The sequence below is a fragment of the Lagenorhynchus albirostris genome, chromosome 5, assembly GCF_949774975.1.
Source record: "Lagenorhynchus albirostris chromosome 5, mLagAlb1.1, whole genome shotgun sequence".
Taxonomy (NCBI): Eukaryota; Metazoa; Chordata; class Mammalia; order Artiodactyla; family Delphinidae; genus Lagenorhynchus; species Lagenorhynchus albirostris.
The window spans coordinates 97,911,591-97,932,498 of NC_083099.1; the positions used below are offsets into that span (position 1 = coordinate 97,911,591).

Consider the following 20,908-nt stretch of genomic DNA (forward strand, 5'->3'; position numbering starts at 1 on the left):
GTATATCTTGTTTGGAGAAATGTCTGTTTAGGTCTTCTGCCCATTTTTGGATTGGGTTCTTTGTTTTTTTGATATTGATCTGCATGTGCTGCTTGTATATTTTGGATATTAATCCTTTGTCAGTTGCTTTGTTTGCAAATATTTTCTCCCATTATGAGGGTTGTCTTTTCGTCTTGTTTATGGTTTCCTTTGCTGTGCAAAAGCTTTGAAGTTTCATTAGGTCCCATTTGCTTATTTTTGTTTTTATTTCCATTTCTCTAGGAGGTGGGTCAAAAAGGATCTTGCTATGATTTATGTCATAGAGTCTTCTGCCTATATTTTCCTCTAAGAGTTTGATAGTATCTGGCCTTACATTTAGGTCTTTAATCCATTTTGAGTTTATTTTTGTGTATGGTGTTAGGAAGTGTTCTAATTTCATTCTCCTACATGTAGCTGTCCATTTTTCCCAGCACCACTTATTGAAGAGGCTGTCTTTTCTCCATTGTATAATCTTGCCTCCTTTACCAAAGATAAGGTGACCATATGTACATGGGTTTATCTCTGGGCTTTCTATCCTGTTCCATTGATCTATATCTCTGTTTTTGTGCCAGTACCATACTGTCTTGATTACTGTAGCTTTGTAGTATAGTCTGAAGTCCAGGAGCCTGATTCTGATTCCTCCAGCTCCGTTTTTCTTTCTCGCTCTTGCTTTGGCTATTTGGGGTCTTTTGTGTTTCCATACAAATTGTAAAATTGTTTGTTCTAGTTCTGTGAAAAATGCCAGTGGTAGTTTGATATGAACTGCATTGAATCTTTAGATTGCTTTTAGGTAGTATAGTCATTTTCACAATGTTGATTCTTCCAATCCAAGAACATAGTATATCTCTCCATCTGTTTGTATCATCTTTAATTTCTTTCATCAGTGTCTTATAGTTTTCTGCATACAGGTCTTTTGTCTCCTTAGGTAGGTTTATTCCTGGGTATTTTATTCTTTTTGTTGCAGTGGTAAATGGGAGTGTTTCTTTAATATCTCTTTCAGATTTTTCATCCTTAGTGTATAGAAATACAAGAGATTTCTGTGCACTAATTTTGTATCCTGCTACTCTACCATATTGATTGATTAGCTCTAGTAGTTTTCTGGTAGCATCTTTAGGATTCTCTCTGTATAGTATCATGTCATCTGCAAACAGTGACAGCTTTACTTCTTCTTTTCCAATTTGGATTCCTTTTATTTCTTTTTCTTCTCTGATTGCTGTGGCTAAAACTTCCAAAACTATGTTGAATAATAGTGGTGAGAATGGACAACCTTGTCTTGTTCCTGATCTTAGAGGAAATGGTTTCGGTTTTTCACCACTGAGATGATGTTGCCTGTGGGTTTGTCATATATGGCCTTTATTATGTTGAGGAAAGTTCCCTCTATGCCTACTTTCTGGAGAGTTTTTATCATAAATGGGTGTTGAATTTTGTCAAAAGCTTTTTCTGCGTCTATTGAGATGATCATATGGTTGTGATCCTTCAATTTGTTAATATGGTGTATCATATTGATTGATTTGCATATATTGAAGAATACTTGCATTCCTGGGATAAACCTGACTTGATCATGGTATATGATCCTTTTAATGTGCTGTTGGATTTTGTTTGCTAGTATTTTGTTGAGGATTTTTGCATCTATGTTCATCAGAGATATTGATCTCTAGTTTTCTTTTTTTTGTGACATCTTTGTTTGGAAGTGTTCCTCCCTCTGCTATATTTTGGAAGAGTTTGAGAAGGATAGGTGTTAGCTCTTCTCTAAATGTTTGATAGAATTCTCCTGTGAAGCCATCTGGTCCTGGGCTTTTGTTTGTTGGAAGATTTTTAATCACAGTCTCAATTTCATTTTTAATCACAGTCTCAATGCTTGTGATTGGTCTGTTTATATTTTCTATTTCTTCCTGGTTCAGTCTTGGAAGGTTGTGCTTTTCTAAGAATTTGTCCATTTTTTTCCAGGTTTTCCATTTTCTTGGCATATCGTTGCTTGTAGTAATCGCTCATGATCCTTTGTATTTCTGCAGTGTCAGTTGTTACTTCTCCTTTTTCATTTCTAATTCTATTGATTTGAGTCTTCTCCCTTTTTTTCTTGATGAGTCTGGGTAATGGTTTATCAGTTTTGTTTTATCTTCTCAAAGAACCAGCTTTTAGATTTATTGATCTTTGCTATCTTTCCCTTCATTTCTTTTTCATTGATTTCTGGTCTGATCTTTATGTTTTCTTTCCTTCCGCTAACTTTGGGATATTTTTGTTCTTCTTCCTCTAATTGTTTAGGTGTAAGGTTAGGTTGTTTTTTTGAGATGTTGCTTATTTTTTGAGGTAGGATTGTATTGCTATAAACTTCCCTCTTAGAACTGCTTTTGCTGCATCCCGTAGGTTTTGGGTCATCGTGTTTTCATTGTCATTTGTTTCTGGGTACTTTTTGATTTCCTCTTTGATTTTGTCAGTGATCTCTTGGTTATTTAGTAGCGTATTGTTTAGCCTCCATGTGTTTGTGTTTTTTTCCTGTAATTGATATCTAGTCTCATAGCATTGTGGGCAGAAAAGATACTTGGTACAAATTCAGTTTTCTTAAATTTACCAAGGCTTCATTTGTGACCCAGGATATGATCTATACTGGAGGATATTCCATGAGCACTAGAGGAGAAAGTGTATTCTGTTGTTTTTGGATGGAATGTCCTATAAATATCAATTAAGTCCATCTTGTTGAATGTGTCATTTAAAGCTTTTGTTTCCTTATTTATTTTCATTTTGGATGATCTGTCCGTTGGTGAAAGTGGGGTGTTAAAGTCCGCTGCTGTGATTGTGTTACTGTCGATCTCCCCTTTCATGAGTGTTAGCATTTGCCTTATGTATTGAGGTGCTCCTATGTTGGGTACATAAATCTTTACAATTGTTATATTTTCTTCTTGGATTGATCCCTAGATCATTATGCAGTCTCCTTCTTTGTCTCTTTTAATAGTCTTTATTTTAAAGTCTATTCTGTCTGATACAAGAATTGCTACTCCAACTTTCTTTTGTTTTCCATTTGCATGGAATATCTTTTTCCATCCCCTCACTTTCAGTCTGTATGTGTCCCTAGGTCTGAAGTTGGGCTCTTTTAGACAGCATATGTACGGGTCTTGTTTTTGTATCCATTCAGCCAGTCTGTGTCTTTTGGTTGGAGCATTTAATCCACTTACATTTAAGGTAATTATCGATATGTATGTTCCTATTACCATTTTCTTAATTGTTTTGGGTTTGTTATTGTAGGTCTTTTCCTTCTGTTGTGTTTCCTGCCTAGAGAAGTTCCTTTAGCATTTGTTGTAGAGCTGGTTTGGTGGTGCTGAATTCTCTTAAATTTTGCTTATCTGTAAAGGTTTTAATTTCTCCATCGAATCTGAATGAGATCCTTGCTGGGTAGAGTAATCTTGGTTGTAGGTTCTTCCCTTTCATCACTTTAAATATGTCCTACCACTCCCTTGTGGCTTGCAGAGTTTCTGCTGAAAAGTCAGCTGTTAACCTGATGGGGATTCCCTTGTATGTTATGTATTGCTTTTTCCTTGTTGCTTCTAATATTTTTTCTTTGTATTTAATTTTTGATAGTTTGATTAATATGTGTCTTGGTGTGTTTCTCTTTGGGTTTATCCTTTATGGTACTGTCTGTGCTTCCTGGACTTGATTGTCTATATCCTTTCCCATGTTAGGGAAGTTTTCGACTATAATCTCGTCAAATATTTTCTCAGACCCTTTCTTTTTCCTTCTTCTTCTGGGACCCATATAATTCGAATGTTGGTGCATTTAATGTTGTTCCAGAGGTCTCTAAGACTGTCCTCAATTCTTTTCGTTCTTTTTTCTTTATCCTGCTTCTTGACAATTATTTCCAACATTTTATCTTCCAGCTAACTTATCCGTTCTTCTGCCTCAGTTATTCTGTTATTGATTCTTTCTAGAGTATTTTTAATTTCAGTAATTGTGTTGTTCATCTCTGTTTGTTTGCTCTTTAGTTCTTCTAGATCCTTGTTAAATGTTTCTTGTATTTTCTCCATTGTGTTTCCAAAATTTTGGATCATCTTTACTGTCATTACTCTGAATTCTTTTTCAGGTAGGTTGCCTATTTCATCTTCATTTAATTGGTCTTGTAGGTTTTTACCTTGCTCCTTTGTTTGTAACGTATTTTTTATAATTTCCTTTTTTTTTTTTTTTTTGATGGGTGGTGCTGTATTTCTGTCTTACTGGCTGTTTAGCCTGAGACATCCAGTACTGGAGTCTGCAGGCAGTTGGATAGAGCTGGGTCTTGGTGCTGAGATGAGGCCCTCTGGGAGGCCTCACTCTGAATGATATTCCCTGGGGTCCTAAGTTCTCTGTTAGTCCAGCAGTTTGGACTTGGAGTTCCCACCACAGCAGCTCATTGCCCAACCTCCGGCCTGGGAACCAAGATTCCGCAAGCTTTGTGGTGCGGTAAAAAAAAGAAAACAGAAAAAAACAAACAAACTGTACAGTATCAAAGAAAATAAAATTAGAAAGATAAAAAATGTATTAGGAAAAATAAAACTATAATTGAACCAACTGCAACAATGTAAAATAAAACCACACCAGAAAAAAGAAAACAGAAAAGGGGAAGGGGGAACAAGCCAAAAGGAGAGATCACTAGCAAAGTATAAAGAATAAAATAAAATTAGAAAAATAAAAGATTTATTAGGGAACATAATAATATAAAAGAATCAACAACAGTGAATCAACAAGGTAAAACAGAACCCCAATCTAAAAGAGGAAAAAGGAAAAAAAAAAAAAGCCTTGGCCGTGGTGGCAGAGTTTAGGTGGGGTGGGACTTAGGCAGGGGTGGGGTTTAGGGTGGGGTGGAACCTAGGCAGGTGGGGGTGTGTCGTTTGAGTGTGGGGTGGAGCCTAGGCGGAGTGACTTTCAAGCATGGGGTGGGGCCTCTGCTTAGGACCTGAATGATCAAGGAAGGGGAGAGGCAGTATGTCCAAAGGAGGGCTTCCGGAGTGTGGAGTTCCAGAGTTTGGAGGTCGGGCCCTGAGTGAGGGTGTGTGGGTGGGGTTTAGGCCCAGCGCGTTGGAGGGGTCTCCGAGTGCAGAGGTAGGGCCCTGGGTGGGGGTGTAGGGTCGGGGCTTGGGTTCTGTGGAGCAGGAGGGAGGCTTTAAGGGCAGAGTATTAGGCCTCGGAGCCCAACAGGCTCCCCGGTGCCTAAGTGGACAGGAAAAGCACTGGCCGTGTTCCCTTCTGTTCTTTCGCACCCCTCTCCCAACCGTCTCCTCAGGGTCTTCCCCCATTGCTACTGGACTCCTAACTTTGGGTAGGTCCCACTGGGTGTAGGAACTCCTCCCCTCCCCCAGCTACCCCTCAGGGGTGCCAGTCCCATAGGTCTGGCCTTTACTTTTGCTCCCCCTTCCCTGCCTCCCATTCCCTCAGGACCCGTGTGGCTGGAGGGGTCCTAGGTGGGCAGAGGATCAGGCCCGGTATCTCTTACTGGGGGCCCAAGGGGGCAGGGGAAACCTGGCTACACTCCCTTTTGATCCTCTGCCCTCCCAGTGGTTCCCCAATTTCCCCTTCGGATGTGGGATCCCTTCCCCTCCCCCAGCCACCCCTCAGGGGCGCCAGACCCGTCCCACCTCCACTTCTCCCCCTTCACTCCCCCCACACCCAACATCCTACCCAGTCACTGGGGGTTCCTCCTGTCCCCTTAGTTGACCATGGTTCCCCACTGGTGCCTGGTAGGTACCCTAGGTGTAAGGAGATGTAAATTCCAAATCCTCCTAGTACGCCATCTTGACTCCACCCCCACATGTATGTTTTTGAATCATATTTTGTCCAGGTATATTTCCAGGAGTGGCATTGCTGGATCATATGGTAATTCTATTTTTAGTTTTCTGAGAACCTCCATACGGTTTTCCATAGTGGCTGTATCAATTTACATTCCCACCAGCAGTGTAGGAGAGTTTCCTTTTCTCCACACCCTCTGCAGCATTTGTTATTTGTAGACTTTTTAATGATGGCCATTCTGACTGGTGTGAGGTGGTACCTCGTTGTAGGTTTGATTTTCATTTCTCTATTAGTGATGTTGAGCATCTTTTCATGTGCCTGCTGGCCATCTGTATGTCTTCTTTGGAGAAATGTCTATTAAGGTCTTCTGCCCATTTTTCAGTTGGGTTGTTTGGGTTTTTTTGTTGTTGATTTGTATGAGCTGTTTGTATATTTTGGAGATTAAGTCCATGTCTGTCTCATCATTTACAAATATTTTCTCCCATTCTGTAGGTTGTCTTTTCTTTTTGGTTATGGTTTCCTTTGCTGTGCAAAAGCTTGTAAGTTTGATTCAGTCCCATTTGTTTAGTTTTGTTTTTATTTCTATTGCCTTGGGAGACTGATCTAAGAAAACATTGGTATAATTTATGTCAGAGATGTTTTGCCTATGCTCTCCTCTAGGAGTTTTATGGTGTCATGTCTTATGTTTTAAGTCTTTAAGGCATTTTGACTTTATTTTTGTGCATGGTATGAGGGTGTGTTCTAACTTCATTGATTTACATGCAGCTCTCCAACTTTCCCAGCACAACTTGCTGAAGAGACTGTCTTTTTCCCATTTTATATTCTTGCCTCTTTTGTCGAAGATTAATTAACCATAGGTGTGTGGGTTTACTTCTGCAACCCAGGAATTCATTAACCTCAGTTTGAAATCTTAACTGCTCAGTCTTTGTTCTTATAATTCCTAGACAGAAAACAAAATGATACATTTGTTGCTGACTACATGCTCAATTAATTGTGAAAGCATGTATATATAAAATTTTATAGAATGTATGGAAGTTAAAATAGGACAAACACACATTATAATTGTATGACGTTTGTATTGAATAGTACACTTGGGTTTAGGGCTTATATTTAATTAGGAACAAGCCAGAAGGTGACAGGAGCATCTTCATCACTGAAATGAAATTCAGAAAGGCTTTTTTGGTGCAGATTTCTATAAGCAGCTAAAAGAGCAAAGGCCACTGACTAGCTTTTAAAGAAACCAAATACTAGGAACAACTCTTTTGCAGAGGTTTCATGATTGTACATTTCTCCCTCATTATGTTACCTTCAAAACAGGTTTTGGCTTACTTGAGCATCATCTTTTTTTTTTTAATAAATCTATTTATTTTATTTTGGCTGTGTTGGGTCTTCGTTGCTGCGCGGGCTTTCTCTAGTTGCGGCGAGCGGGGGCTACTCTTCATTGCAGTACGAGGGCTTCTCATTGCGGTGGCTTCTCTTGTTGCAGAGCACCAGCTCTAGGCACTTGGGCTTCAGTAGTTGTGGCACGTGGGCTCAGTAGTCGTGGTGCACAGGCTTAGTTGCTCCACGGCATGTGGGATCTTCCTGGACCAGGGCTTGAACCTGTGTCCCCTGCATTCGCAGGAGATTCTCAACCCCTGTGCCACCAGGGAAGCCCTACTTGAGCATCATCTTACCAGCACTAGCATTATTACAAGTCTGTTTGCACTAAAGATTCTGTCTTTTGGTCCCTCTTCTGATGTTTGCTTTACTATATATAGCAAATTTTATTTATACATAGAGAGTTATGTATAGTTACATACAGTTACATAGTATGACTTTTTTCTTTGAACCCTGAAGCTGAGCTTAGATGCTGGCTAACTCTCAGAGTTACAGTTTGATCAGCATGATCTGGTATCCACATAACCAAGCCTTCCATTTCTGCCATGGGATTTGCCTTCAAACAGTTGATTGTAGCTGCTTTCTCTGACCAATCATTTTTAAGGAATGACTGATAACAGTTAACATACCTATCTGAACTTATCCTTCCAAATGAGTATTGTTTTTAAAGTAATTCCCTTAGGATATATTATGATAAATTATGAATAAGTGACATGAATGTACCTGTGAGAATCTGATATTAGAACTTGCACCAAGAGTGGGATTTTCTGTATTCTAGAGTTTATTAGATCTCCTATTGCATATTACTAACAAATTTAATAAAGAGAACAGTTAAGATTTCATATTTATAATATTGCTATGTAAAAACCCCAATAATTAAGATGCAACATTTTAAATAAGTTTAATCCCCAAAACAATAATTTGGTAATGAATGGTTACATGAAGTAAATTTTAATAATTAATAAGCAGTATACTTTTAACTGCTTAGGGTGACAGTTACCTCAATTTAACTGAAGTATCTCTTCACATAGGCATTAACAGATCAACAACAGTTTGGTAAAGCTGATGAAATGTATGATAAATGTATTAATTTGGAACCAGACAATGCCACAACATACGTTCATAAAGGGTATGTATTTTTGTGGGTCTGTTTGTTCCAGTAAGAAACTAAATTTCTTGCATAGTAGTAAGATGGATTTCTTTTGGTCGCTGAGAAAGGGGACTGTGGTAGATAGTGTCAGTGTTAACTGAAAAATTTCTTAGTGCTGTGCATGCTTCACTGTTACTTTTTCTTTTACTTATGTTTCATTATTATACAATAATTAGTAAATATGCTATTTTCACCCTAGCGTAAGTATTTCAGTTCTGAACATCCTGTCAGATGTTAACTTGTATCAAAGTAGGAAACATGTAAGATAAGTTTTTCCTGTCCTAGTATACTTGAATTGTCATTTTAAAACTTCACTTAAATTTATACAGAGTAAAACATTAAGCTGTGCAAAATAAGTTAATAATAGAGCCTAGACCATTGGACACTCTTTTCATAATAAGGAATTTAGACTACAAAACCATTATAAATTGAGGGCAAAAAACCAATTTGATGCTGATTCTGTACTGTTTTAGAGTTTGTTTTTCCATGTAAATTAAATTATAAATTCATTGAGAGCCAGTTGATACTGGGCCATGGTCACATCTGACTGCTGTTTTGCATTTGCAGTTTACTTCAGCTTCAGTGGAAGCAAGATCTGGATAGAGGTTTGGAGCTTATCAGCAAGGCTATTGAAATTGACAATAAATGTGATTTTGCATATGAAACCATGGGAACTATTGAAGTACAAAGGTAACTTCTAGAGTCTGTCCTTAGGAAAGTTAGGGCATCTCCATATTTATCTTTTCATTCTTCTCATTATAGACAGGTTATTGTCAATAATCACTAAATTTTTAAGTCTTAACATGTTGTGCCTTTTGAGGCAATATTCCCTTGAAACTATACAACTTTGATTTGCCTTAATTATTTTTCCTGTTTAAAAGTCACACTTAAAAGTTGTTTAAGTCAGGCATATACATTAGAAAGGGAAACTTGATCTTTCTCCAATACCTGTTGTGTTTTTTCCTCCTTTCACCTGTATTATTTCTCTTGGAGGGAAAACATCTGCAGTGTACTTAGGCAGTGCAGTGTAGCATAAGGATTGGCAGCCACGTTGCCCGAAGACTTAGATCCTGCTACAGCCAAGTGGCTAGGCAAATTGCACCATCACCTCTGAGCCCCCCGAGTTTTCTTTAAAATCAGGGAGTTGGATAAGAACTTTTGGAATTCTTTCATGTAACTTCTTGTTTTCTGTAAATGTTTATCCAGAGTTGCACTTGAGATCCACCATTAATAGGTGATAACTCTTTATGCCATAGAATTTAGTGTCATGTACCATCTTGATACTGGCATTGCCGTCCATTTGAGATCTACTCTAGGCCAGGTACTGAACTCTAGGAGCTTTCCAAATATTATTTCAATTGATTTTTACCCCAGTCTTTATAAAGGTTGAGGTTATATGATCCTCCATTTAATTGAAGAGTGTAGAAACTGATGCCCAGACTGGTTAAAATAACAAGGTTACATGGTAAGCACGTAGAAAGAGGACATGAGCCCATATTTCACTGATGCCGAAAGTAACAGATCTTGCCACCATTGCTTGTCAGGAATTAGTAGTAGTTGTCTTAATAACCTGTCATGCAGTCACTTCTGGGGTCCTCTGTCTTTCTGCTCCAGAGTAGGCAGAATATATATAGGCTGATGAAAATTTTTGTGATTCTTTTTATCCATCTATACTGACAGTTGCATATAAATATTAAATTATTTCTTAATTGCCAGTTTGTTAATGTGTATAAAATATTCTCATACTAGAATATGATGGGGTAATAGTTCTTAATCTTTTGAGCAAAGCTGTGGATTTTTCCTAAAATAATGCACATACAAAAACTCTTTGCAGATAAGTTGTTCCTAGAGCCTGGGTTAAGGACCCCTGATTTATGGGGTTTGATGAATTTTGTTTGTGTGTTAATTGTACTTTAAGAAATCCATTCTGAATCCTGCTTTACAAATAGATAAGTGAATGTGAATGAATGAAATTGCTGATTATCCTAGGATTTAGCAAATCTGCAGTCTACCTAATATCTGAACATGAACTCTCAAAGTTATTTTCTTTTTAATTAAGTCTGTTATGTACTGTATCAATATATGTAGTAGGAGATTGAGTACAGTCTCCCCAGAGGTACATTGTACTTCTTAGATTCTAACTGGCATATATATAGTGGGGACTTAATACAGTATTTATTTTAAGATTACATGCATGTATGCATATATACATAGCCAGTACTAGTTACCTTAAAATAGCTCTTGGTTCTTGGCAAGTATATAGAGCCTGATCACAGTTAGACTGTAAGAGATAAATTATATATTTTTTGACCAAGCATATTCATCCATTTATTCAAAAAATGGATACTAGCTACCAAGCATTGTACTAGGTTCTAGGAATTGAAAGGTGTCCCGTAAGGATCTGGTAAGACTGTGGTGTAAACAAATATCAATATATATTCATCTGACTGTGCATAGAATGACAATAGAATCATGGGAACAGTGGGGAGGGAGCGGCCAATTCCTCTAGCGTGGGAAGGGGAGAGTATTTTTCATGAGGATATTGTATTTGAACTGGGCCTTAGAAAGGTGAGGATTTGGCTAGAATCAGGCAGAGAAGCAGTAAATAATCTGAGCATTATGAGCATGAGTGAACTCAGGGAGACCCATGTGTATGGAGTAGAGTGTTGGGTAAGGGATGTGCTGGTAGGGCTCACACAGATCTGTGAAGGTAAGGCCCCTGAATACCTGTAATGTTCTCTGAGGCTATGTCACTGCTTTCTAAAGGAGCCTCATGGTGGAGTAGAAACAAGCAGAATTTAGGAACCAGATATGATTATGATTTTAAATAAGTCATTTAGTTTCTCTAGTCTCACTGTTCTTATCTGTAAACAAAGACCACAAACAAAGACCACAAGTAGCATAATATAAGCATATAGTATTTGTAATAGTAGCTAACATTCATTGAGTGTTTTCTATATGCTAGGCATTATTTTGTTATAAAGAAGCATTTTATTAGAATCATAGTTGAAACTTAAAGGTCAGGCTCCATGTAGCTTCACTTATAAACTTCATTGCATTCTGTGAAGTGCTTGTTGAATCTGAAACATTTAAAATTGTTGTTGTTTTAGAGGAAACATGGAGAAAGCCATTGACATGTTCAACAAAGCTATTAACCTGGCCAAATCAGAAATGGAGATGGCTCATCTATACTCACTCTGTGATGCTGCCCATGCCCAGACAGAAGTTGCAAAGAAATATGGATTAAAACCACCGACATTATAAAATACGGGGGAAGGAAAATGACCCTCTTTTTAGGAGTTTACCCCCTCTTCAACTGAACCCTAAAGACACTGTCGTGAACTGCGTTGAATGGTGGAGCTTAGTATTTCTGTCTGTGCTGTTGTCATTTGTTACATCTGTTTCATTTTTAGGTGTTGTGGGAGTGCCTGTTGAAGAAAGTTTGCAGTGTTGCAGCTTTTATGCCCTGTGCAACAAAAGCTTAGAACCTGTTAAAGGGATATTAAAATGAAGTTGCAAAGAGTACAAATGATAATTGGCCATGCAAATAAAAATTTTGATTTGTTGATCTGACTTTTTTTTTTGAGGGGGGTGGGAGGGTGACTGTGTTCTGGATGATCTTGTCTTTGTGTGTGCGTGCGTGTGTGTGTGTATAATATATGAGTATTTTGCAGTTTTACAGCATGTTGGTTTTTAAATTAACATAGTAAGTGCTGTAAAATAAGATTCTTTTAGATTTGATTAATCCCTTTTAGTTAATTTTTTTTTGAAGGAAACAGCTTAAGTGGGGATTTCGTTTTTACGACAGCAAAATTGAGACCCTTTTAACCACTGTCAGCATGCACAATGCCTCTGATTCTGCAGAACGTTAGATGCAGTGGCGACGCTTAAACCTTTGACCCCCTTCAACTATAATGGATAATGTACATCGTTCTTAAAGTCTACAGCAGCTGGTTTTCATAGAGTAAATTATGCAGAAGCAAGATATTCTAATTGATACATGTGCTAGAAGACTGAGAATTAATGGGAGAGCAGACCAGGCAAGAGGTAAGATGAAATGAAAATGTATTTATAATTGCCCATGGCTATTTTCTACAATAGGTATTACTATTTAACAGTGTACTTTTTAAAGAAAATGTAGGTTGGTTGTGTTATGTAAAGACAAAGTAAGTGTGATAAGTAATTAGCTTAAAATTTCTAGTGAAGAAAATGTGGCCTAACAGTTCAAAAAGGATGAAAGTCGGGCTTCCCTGGTGGCGCAGTGGTTGAGAGTCCGCCTTGCCGATGCAGGAGACGCGGGTTCGTGCCCCCGTCTGGGAAGATCGCACGTGCCGCGGAGCGGCTGGGCCTGTGAGCCATGGCCGCTGAGCCTGCGCTTCCGGAGCCTGTGCTCCGCAACGGGAGAGGCCCCAACAGTGAGAGGCCCGTGTACCACAAAAAAAAAAAAAAAGAAAAAGGAAAAAAAAAGGATGAAAGTCTTAGATCCAGAAGCATAATATTTCCTGAAGTGACAAGTTTAATGCTTCTTAACTATGGCTACATGTACTTAAGGGATTTTGAGCCAGTATTTTCAAAGATGCTGAGGACACGTGGAGTGCATTTTAGTTTTGAACTAACCTTGGTCTCTAAGGCCAGGCTGACTGACTGTGTCCACACTACACTAAGGTTTCTGACAGCAGATTTTTGTTTTGTTTTGTTCATTTTACCTTTACCTCACCCTCTTACTTAGAAATCACTTTGTGTTTTTTCCAATTGTTACTTTTATAGATCATCCTTTTGCTTATATGCTGGATTTTTCTGGTGGGGGTGGAGAGGTGTTCTTAAAGAGTCTCTTGTTTTGAGATATTCAGGGTGGGGAGAGGTTTACTTAAGTCTGAGTATAATAAAAAGAGCAAGCCTTCAGTTGTACTTTTCTGGAAATGGAATCTAATTAGAGTTTACATTGTTGGGAGTAAATGAGCATTTTACCCCTCTTTAAAAGGGTGCTTTATCCTATTGAAACCAAAAGGTTTTGTCAAAATACTGTCTTTTTAGAAGCTACTAGAAATGACTCCCTTCCAAAGTCAGAGTCTGGAAAATATTGAAGGGGCAATAATTGGTGGGGGGCAGTTAACATAATTTAAGATGGTTTGGATAATGGAATGTTTGAGAGCTCTGCATTTTAGTTTTTAAATTATGCACCTACTATAAGCCCCGAATACAGAAATGTTCTGTATCTCTGCATAACCTCTGACTTTAAAAAGAAGTTTTTATTTGCATGGCTGTATTTACGTTAACACTGATATTTTCTTCTCTCTTCTCGCTTCCTATCCCTTGGGGTTCAGTAGAAAACACACCAAGGAAACTGAAGCATGTACCATTCAATACTAACATTCCACATCCTCATGGACTATTGCCTGTTCTGAAAAATATTTGAAACTGCACTGAAAGCTGCATCTGTCTGTGTCTTTTCTATTGTAAATGATCTCACGTGTAAATTCACCAAATAAATATTACATTCAAGCTTTTCAATCTATTCTTTAAATAGAAAGATAGGTATTCATTTACCATAGTATTGGGTAAATTCATTATCATTCTCTTTGTGGGCTCAAACTAACTTTGAAAAAAGGGACATACTGGACACGTTAGTATCTGAAGCACAGTAAGTTTTCGGTATTAAAGATGGAGTTTCCCCATCCTTCCTCCTGGTGAAGCAAAGCTCTAAGAACTGCTAGTAGAGCCATTTACTTTATTCCTACCTATACCTTACCCATACTTGCACAACAGCCTGGAAGGTTACCAATCAGACCTGAGGCCTGTGACTAAGTTTATACTCAAAACTGGTTTCACCAGTGAGTTTTGATCAGTTTTCAACCACTTGGAGCCTTTAAGAGAGGATACCTGAAAATATCTACCACCGTTGAGTATTTGTGGTACGAATAGGGAATACATCTCAAAGCAATAGTAAGCAGCTTTGGCTTTAAAACACAATTCAGATAGAACTTTCTGCCCTGTGGAGACTCAAATGGTAGTTTAAATAGTCCTTTTTCCCAGGAGAGCTCAACTAATTGTCATCTTCTTAAGGCTGTTTATAAACAGGAAGACTATATAATTTACCCAAGAAATTTTTGAGCATGAAGTAATAATTACTCAAGACTGTCCTGGGTAAGTTGGGTTGTATGGTCTTTGTATTTATAAAGAAATAATATGGGAGTGGTGATGGGAGGGGTAATAATTAATCAAGCCTACCTTTAGTTCTCTGCAAAACTGATTGGCAAACAAAGTGACAAGAATTTTAACTTGATCTATTTATAAGCTTTAACACACTGCAATAGAATGAATAATGGTCCTCCAAAAGATATCCAAATCTTGATCCCTGGAACCTGTGAATGTTACCTATTTATGTGGCAAAAATGGACTTTGCAGGTGTTATTCAGTTAAGAATCTTGAGATGGGGAAAATATCCTGGGTTATCTAGGTAGACCCCAAATATAATTACAAATGTCCTTGTAAAAGGGAGATTTCAGGAGAAGAGAAGACAGCGCGACAACAGGCAGAGATCAGAGTGATGTGGCCACAAGCCAAGGAATGCTGGCAGCCACCAGAAGCTGGAAAGGCAAGAAATGGATTCTGCCCTAGAGCAGAGCTCGGCCCTGCTGACACCTTGATTTCGGCCCAGTGCAACTGACTTCGGACTTCTGGCCTTCAGAACTATGAGAGTGAGTTCCTGTTGTTTTAGCCACTAAATACATGGCGGTTTGTTACAACAGCCACAGGAAACTAATACTCCTTCGGTTATTGTATACAACACAGCTTACAGTTTAAAGGAATTATTTTGAGTATCGCGGAGTTCAGCATGACTTCACATGCACTTAAGTTTTGGCCAAAGGTGTTTTAGGCCCAGAGTGGAGGTTTAGTCAAGAGCTGGAGCATTTGTGATGTAAAATACATATGAGCGTGGTATAATCACCAGGCCAAAAGCCTGCTCTTCATGAGGTAAAAATGTTGAGATGCCTCTGCTGATACCTAGAAGAAACATCAGAAGTAAGATGCTCTTTCCAGGTGTTTTGAAACTCTTAAAATTAGGCAGTATGAAAACTACAGTCTGGTTTATTTCAAGCAGAAGGTGCATAAATTCTGTTGGGGGTTGAGAGCTAATATTAGACTCTTCTAGATGGCCTACATGCTAGAAGGGATTAAAGAGCCTGCTGATCACTGGGACAGGAATGGTGCTAACCAAAGGAGGGGAGGAAGTTCAAGGTGGGAGGAGGCTGCGGGCCAACATGACAGCTACCGTTAGAGCCCAGAGACACGTGGTTCAATTTCTCCAGCATTTTTTCTAGCACTGGAATATACCATGACTCTGCAAGTGCTGTCCTAGAGGCCATGAGAGGGTTTGGCAGACAGGGCTTCTAGAGCAAATAGAGGGGAGGAAGACCATGACTGAAACAGACTCCTGGACACCATTTTGGGGGCTGGAAAGTTTAAAGCAAGGGGGGGACCAGATAGAGCAGGTGGGATTCTCTGCACAGATGACCCATAGTCTAAATTTCAGTGAACTGCTATATTAAGCAAATTTTACCCAATTTTATTTCTCAGAATATCTACAATAACACTGAAGGGTCTAAGATTTTACCCTTCTTCAAACAACAGTTTCATGAAGGCTAGCAGAAGATGTGAGATCCTGGGTCAGAGACAATGGATTTAATTACTTAGAGCACGGTAAGCAACATGAGCTTCATGTTTGCTTTGCACCCCACATCCCATGGAGGTAACCTGGAGTAATCTAGGTGGAGGCTGCACATGGAGTGGGTTTGTATCACAGCTGAGGAACTCTGAGTTTAGGAAACCCAAATCTTAATGAGCTGGCCACACGCAAACCTGCCTAACTTTTTCATCAGAGGGAAACATTTTTATTGTACTGGTTAGTAAAGAGACCATCTGTCTTCTAAAGCTGTTCACTTTATACAAACATCTTTGAAATACCAGTCTGGAATAAAAGCTCTCAGTGCCTCTATTTGCAAGACATGCAGAAACTAGAGAGACCTATGGAGAATGGACTACCCATCTCTACATGTTCTTAGCTCTTACTAATTCATCTCAAGCTTAATCTTTCATGAGTTTAGAAGATTACAGTGTCTATTTTGGACCACAGCATAGTGCAGAGAAAAGTCTTATTGGTCTGAGGATCAGTTGACTTTTGTTCTAACTAACACAGCTTTCCACTGGCTGTGTGATCTTAAGTAAATGAAGTTCCCATCCAGCTCTAAATTACATGAAGCTATACCATGTCCTAGATCTGCCCAGATTAGAATCCCTTAGGGTAAGGGAACCATTCCAGAATATACAGAAGTTATTTAAACAGAAAACTGGCACACGTACAAGTACAAACTGTAGGAATGAATTCACTGCAACTCAGCATTTACTGAGCACATATTCATTGGGTGGCTCAAGGAGCTCCAAAACTAGGATGAGTTTCAGTGCCATGAAGTTATATACACTGTGGTATGGAAATACATGACAGTAATAAATTCTGCTAGGCCTTGAGTAATAATTAGGATTTAGGTAAGGAGCTTTCTAGAAGATGGGGACATCACAAAACAACACACACAAAAACTAAGTTAAGGGACATTATGAGTCTGAGCTGAAAATAAGCCATCCAAGTTAGATTCCAGCAAGATGAAGCTGTTTTCTTTAAACTGGTTAGGAGACACCAATAGTGGAACTACCTGTGTGAGGATTATCAGCATATACTTAAGACCATGCATGTAGGTGAGATTACATCAGGACAAAAAGGACTAAAAACTGGGAAACATCAACATCTAAGGGACAAAGTTGGCAATGAAAAAGTGGTCAGAGAGATAGTAAGACCTAAGACCAAGGTCACATTGATGGTCTTGCATTTCAAGAGGCCAAATGGACAGGTCTGCAAATAGATCATTAGTAGTCTTTGCCAGAGAAGTGTAACTAGAATGATGAGGGGAGAATCTGTCTAAAAGGGTCCGTAAAGTAACTGAAAAACAAGAATTAACTGGTGAGTAGAAATGACTCCTTTAAGAAACTGGGTGAAAAGAAAAGTTTTTTTACAGGATGGCATGGTTTTTGTTTTGAGGGAGAAAATTTCAGAATGATCCTACAGACACAATAGTAGTTAGAATAGTTGCACACAAAGAAATACATTTATAGGGTTTAAAATATTTCAAGAAAAGCTAGGATCACAAACTGCACCTTTACCACCATGCTCCATTCTTCCAGATTCTTATTCATTTGGTGAATTATGAACCAGCTACCAAGGAATCATTGAACAAGAGGTAATGTCCTTGTATGTATGTGTTTTTAGTAATTTGTAGATCTGGGGCTTAATTTTTTACTTCCTGATTTTAACAAGACCGTTTTTTTTTCCTAAAGTGAAGTCTCTTCAACAGCTATATTTTTAATTACCCTCCAGTCTTCACTCAAGAAGAAATAGACCTGAATGAAGATAATAATTTGACAAGAAACTCTTGACACAAAGGTGTTCATAAGGCATAAAGGAGAAAAGCCCATATTAAGCCTGCCACCCTGGCAATATATTTGGTGAGTGCAGACATCACAGAACACATCTTTTCCCTTTCCATCACCTGGCTTTATCAAACCCATTCACCACCAAAACCTATACAGCAGTGCTTAAGGAGCAGCATAAAAAACTTAAAACTAGTGCCAGTGGAGCAGAACATTTGCCCAGAAACCTAAACTTTTAAGAAACAGTAGCTGATAATGTTCTAAATTTGATGAGAACTTAAACCCAAGGATGCAAGACTCTCACAGAACCCCAAGCATAAGACACATGAAGAAAACTACACTAAAGCACATCCTATAATCAAATTTTGTAAAATCAGTGATGAGAAAAATCTTAAGAGCAGAAGGAGAAAAAAAAGACATTACAAGAGGAACAACAGGTACAAATGACAGTACACTTCACCTCTGAGAAAGTAAGCCAGAAGACATTAGAGCAAAATAATTATTCAAAGGAAAAAAAAAAAAGGTGAGCCTAGAATTTTATAATCAATAAAAATATATTTTTTAAAATGAAAGCAAAATAAAACTTTTTTTCAGACATACAAAAGCTGAAAGAATTAATCACCAGCAGATCTACAGTACCAGAAATGTAAAAGGATGTCCCTCAAGCAGAAGGAAAATGGATCTACTCTAATGAAGAGTACTGGAGATGATAATGTGTTGGTAAACATAAAAGACACCTACCTACTTTTAAAATCTCTTTAGAAGATTACTGGCTGTTTAAAACAAAATCAGCAATGTGTTGTGGGGTTTATATATATGTTGAAGTACAAAATATGACAATAAAAAAGGAGTGAAATTAAGTACACTGCTGTAAGATCCATACATATCAAGTGTTATACAACTTGAAGGTAGACTGACATGTTAAGGATGCATACTACAAACCCTAAAGGAACAATTAAAATAACACCACAAAGAATTATCATTTATAATCCAACAGAGGAGACAAAGTGAATCAAAGAATGATATTCAGTTAATCTAAGAAGAAGAAGACAAGGAAAAAGGGAACAATAAGATAAATACAAAATTTTAAAATGGTAGATTTAAATGCAACCATATCAATAATCACATTAAATATAAATGGTCAAAAAACCCCAATTAAAAGGCAGAGATTACCAAACGATAAAAAAATGTATGATCCACCTGTATGGTGCCTAAAAGAAACCCACTTTAAATATGAAGACACAAGTAAGTTAAAATTAAAAGAACTGATGGAAAAAGAGGTATCGTGATAATACTAATCAAAAGAAAGTTGGACTGGCATTATTACTATCAGAGTCCCTTTAGAGCAAAAAAAATAGATAAAGTGTTATTTCATAATGAAAAAAGGGCCAGTTCATCAAGATGACACAGCAGCCCTAAATATGCACTAATAAGAGAGCTTCAACATACCTGAAGCAAAAAATGAGAGAACTGTAATGAGAAACAGACAAATCCATAATTATACTCAGATATCAACACCCCTCTAATAACTGATAGAAAAATTAGAAAATGACTACAGATATAGAACACTTAAAAACACTATCACCCAATATGACTTAATTGATATTTACAGAACACTCCACCCGTAACAGCAGAATACACATTCTTTTCAACTGCACATAGAACATTTACTAAGAGCATATTCTGGGCCATAAAATATCTCATTAAACAAATTTAAAAGTATTCAAATTATACAGGTGTGTTATCTGGCCACAATGGAATCAAATTATAAATAACAGAAAGATTTGGAAAATCCCCAAATATTCTGAAATTAACATAAATAATAACCCTTGGATAAAGACGATGTTAAAAGGAAAATAAGACAATATTTTAAACTACACGAAAATGAAAATACATCAAAGACTGGGGATGCAGCTAAAGCAATCCTTAGAGGGAAATTTATAGCATTAAACAACTTTATAAGAAAGGAGGAAAGGTCTTCAATGACCCTAAGCACCCAGTTTAAGAAACTAGAAAAATAAGAGCAAATGAAACCCAAAGTAAACAGAAGAAAGAAAATAAGAGCAGAAATAAGCAAAACCAAATCTGAAAAACAGATAAGTCAATGGGACCAAAAGCTGGTTCTATTGAAAGATCAACAAAATTGATAAATGACCAGAATAATCAAAATTAAGAGACAAGATACAAATTACCACATAGTTCTCAGTCCATTGAAGAGAAACAAATACATCCTAAGTCATTCTGAGGCCAGCAGACCCTGATTCCTAAACTAGACACAGGTATTACAAGGAAAGAAAATTCTTAAAATGTAAGCAAATCAAACCCAGCAATTTATTTATTTTTTTAAACAAAGCAGAGGGTTTGGGGTTTTTTTAAAAATTTATTTTTGGCTGTGTTGGGTCTTCGTTGCTGCTCTAGTTGCAGCGAGCAGGGGCCACTCCTCGTTGCAGTGCACAGGCTTCTCATTCAGGTGGCTTCCCCTGTTGCGGAGCATGGGTTCTAGGCACACGGGCTTCAGTAGTTGTGGCACGTGGGCTTCAGAGTGCAGGCTCAGTAGCTGTAGCGCACAGGCCCAGTTGCTCCGTGGCATGTGGGATCTTCCCAGATCAGGGCTTGAACCCGTGTCCCCTGCATCGGCAGGCGGATTCTTAACCACTGTGCCACCAGGGAAGCCCAAGCAATATATTTTAAAAGAAACTTAATATATTATGGTCAAGTAAAATTTATCCCAGGAATGTAAGTTTGGTTTATCATTCCAAAATCAGTATAATTCACAATATATAAACATAGACTAAAGAAGAAAAAAGATAAGTTTGTCTCAATAAGGCAGAAAAGACATCTGGAAAAAAAATCCAACATCCTTTCCAGATAAAAACTCTCAGCACACTAGGAATAGAAGGGAATTTCCCCAACCTCATTGAAGGCATCTTTGAAAGACTTAAGTGCTTTCTTGTAAGATCAGGACCAACACAAATATGTTCACTCACTAGTCTATTCAGAACTGTACTAGAGGTTCTAGCCAGTGCCATAGGCCAGAATAAATAAATAAGTTAATAAAAGAACCAGATTGGAAAGGAAGAAGCTTATTTTGTAAACTGTATTTGCAGACATGATCATCTATGTGAAAAA

General features: G+C 37.9%; 2 protein-coding genes across 5 annotated transcripts in view; one reads left to right on the forward strand and one right to left on the reverse strand.

Annotated features, from left to right (window-relative positions):
- TOMM70 (translocase of outer mitochondrial membrane 70) overlaps positions 1-11,865 on the forward strand; it is a 44,791-nt gene extending 32,926 nt beyond the window's left edge. The window contains exons 10-12 of one of the 3 annotated variants that reach the window (XM_060150690.1): positions 8,181-8,278; positions 8,867-8,989; positions 11,410-11,865. In XM_060150690.1, coding sequence (XP_060006673.1) covers positions 8,181-8,278; positions 8,867-8,989; positions 11,410-11,563 — 375 coding nt within the window. In that variant the 3' untranslated portion in view covers positions 11,564-11,865. The remainder of the gene's footprint in view (positions 1-8,180; positions 8,279-8,866; positions 8,990-11,409) is intronic. The other 2 variants (XM_060150691.1, XM_060150692.1) reach the window with 2 other exon arrangements.
- NIT2 (nitrilase family member 2) overlaps positions 11,202-20,908 on the reverse strand; it is a 38,421-nt gene continuing 28,714 nt past the window's right edge. For both annotated transcript variants that reach the window (XR_009540774.1, XR_009540775.1), the window contains one exon: positions 11,202-11,379. The gene's annotated coding sequence lies outside the window, so the exon portion shown is untranslated. The remainder of the gene's footprint in view (positions 11,380-20,908) is intronic.